The sequence below is a fragment of the Sinocyclocheilus rhinocerous genome, unplaced genomic scaffold (genome assembly GCF_001515625.1).
Source record: "Sinocyclocheilus rhinocerous isolate Xijiao unplaced genomic scaffold, SAMN03320098_v1.1 scaffold1672, whole genome shotgun sequence".
Taxonomy (NCBI): Eukaryota; Metazoa; Chordata; class Actinopteri; order Cypriniformes; family Cyprinidae; genus Sinocyclocheilus; species Sinocyclocheilus rhinocerous.
Genome location: NW_015637961.1, coordinates 423,208 through 425,371, shown reverse-complemented (window position 1 = coordinate 425,371; position 2,164 = coordinate 423,208). Strand labels below are relative to the sequence as shown.

Genomic DNA, 2,164 nt, shown 5'->3' with positions numbered 1-2,164 from the left:
TAAATGCATTTTAATCTACGTATTTTTGCGCGTCCTCAATAAGTGTCGCTTTTGAAGAGTGCGCATGTGCATAAATACATAAGGGAACCCCGGAGTATGACGTAAGAGGAAACCCGCGATGAATCCAACATCAAAAAAAGCTAAATGACAGAGAACAAAAAAATAGTAAATTAGTCGTCGGGTGCCATGTTCAGTACAGTAGCATTTTAGAGATCGCTAATCAGTTAAATAGCACAAGTTGTTACTCTAACACATGACTGATTCTCTTAGCAGTGCGCTGACTGCTGAACTAGGGAGCTGAATTGATTTGAGTTTTTTTTTTTCATTCACACTATTATAAAGATGGCGTTTATTAAAGAGGAGAGTGAAGACAGGAAGATTGAAGACGTGAAGATTGAAGAAGTATTCAGAGTGAAACAGGAAGATACTGAGGAACAAACAGGTTGGTTTTCATTCTCATTGGATCCTTATTAAAATGTCAGGCTCTACAGAAATGAATGATATTTTTGAAGAATGTCATGTAAGTTTCATCATTTAAATTGTTTTATTTGACATGGAGACTCACGTGTGCAGACATATTGAGATATCATGACTAGACAAATACCAGTGTTTTCCATATATTGATTTATTTGTGGCCTGCCACAATATAAAAAAAACTCTTCAGAAAATTTTGGATGTCATTTTCATTTCATCTTGCCTGTAATGCCTGATAAAGCAGCGTTTGTGAGCGGAGCGCTGCTTTGTGTACAGCCGTTACAGAGGAGAAAACTATCTCTCCCGCTCTGCATGTTGATTTTATCAGACGATGCCGCGATTATAAATGAGAGTGACTCCTGGTTAACGTGTTAAAAGGGGTCGTGTTTAGTCACTATTTATTTAGTGTGGTATTTTTTGACAATATTCACTCATCATGACAGTAAAATAGGGCATTCTAAGTCAGTATACTGCAGTATTTCCTCTCTCAATCAGTAGAAAATATGGTTAACACCTGGTCATGCATGAAAAAAAAAATACCGTCATGTACCGTGAAACCGGTATAATTTTGAAAAATACCGTGATATAATGCAGATTAGTGATGGGCGGTATGACCAAAAATGTATATCATATATCATGCATGAACTTGCAAATTCATTCTCTGCCAGCAGGAGGCGCTATGGGAGCGGGAGATATAGCGGTTTTCCCGGTAATGGCTGTCATCAAATAAGCGCTACTGTCCAGTCATCACAAAGTTTTGGGATGGGGTGGCACGGAAGATGGGGGATATTTTTAAAATAAACTTTACCAAGGACCCTGTTTTTTTTGTTTTTTTTTACCTGGCTTGCCAGCAAAAGACATTGCTTTAACCGCTAACCGGTTTATACTCTGCAATAAGCTCCTGTTACTCGCTAGAAAATGCATCCTTATTGAGTGGATTCACTCTAGACCCCCATCACTTTCCCTTTGGTATCTATAGATGTGGGGGCCTGTTATGGAACATCTTCCAACCAGTTTACAAGAGATTATATTTAGGGGAAGATTTGTATTTGAATAAGCATTCCTTTTTACTGAATAACTGGTTTACTTATAATGTATGAGATAGAATGTGCTGAGGGGCAAATAGCTAGGTCAAGAGGTTCATGATAGGCTGAGAATTTTATATATGTTATATATTTTCATTCTATTTTTCTATTTTTTATTTATTTTTTGCTTTTTATTTATTTTTAGAATTATTATTATTGTTTTGTTTTGATTATTGTACCTTAATATGGTTTAACCTTTTGTATTATTCAGGGTTCCCACTCTTTCATGAACACCAGATTCAAGGACTTTCAAGGACTTTTTAAAGCACCATTTATTTTATATCAAGCACCTATCAAATTCGTAGTGTCATGAAAGACCTTACAGTACTTAACATTTCACTTATACTTAACATTTACATTAAAAATTTCAGAGTAATAATGTTTTGAATGTGTAGGTTTCATAAATTCATACCGTTTTGAGCAGTCGTGTTCAAAGGAATTTAATGAAATCCATTGAAGTCAGTACTTGTGATAAATAAAATTCAATTTCTAAAATACTGATAAAATATGCATCAAACTGATTTTTGCTGTAGTTCTTGTACAAGATTTAAATTGGAAAGAATTTAAAAAAAATTTAATTAATAAAAAGTGGTTAAATGTTGTAA

General features: G+C 34.6%; 1 protein-coding gene across 1 annotated transcript in view; it reads left to right on the top strand.

The window, feature by feature from the left end:
* Nucleotides 1–342: 342 nt before the first annotated feature.
* LOC107749328 (gastrula zinc finger protein XlCGF57.1-like) overlaps nt 343–2,164 on the top strand; it is a 116,032-nt gene continuing 114,210 nt past the window's right edge. The window contains exon 1 of the mRNA XM_016564438.1: nt 343–442. Within this exon, the coding sequence (XP_016419924.1) occupies nt 343–442 (100 nt within the window). The remainder of the gene's footprint in view (nt 443–2,164) is intronic.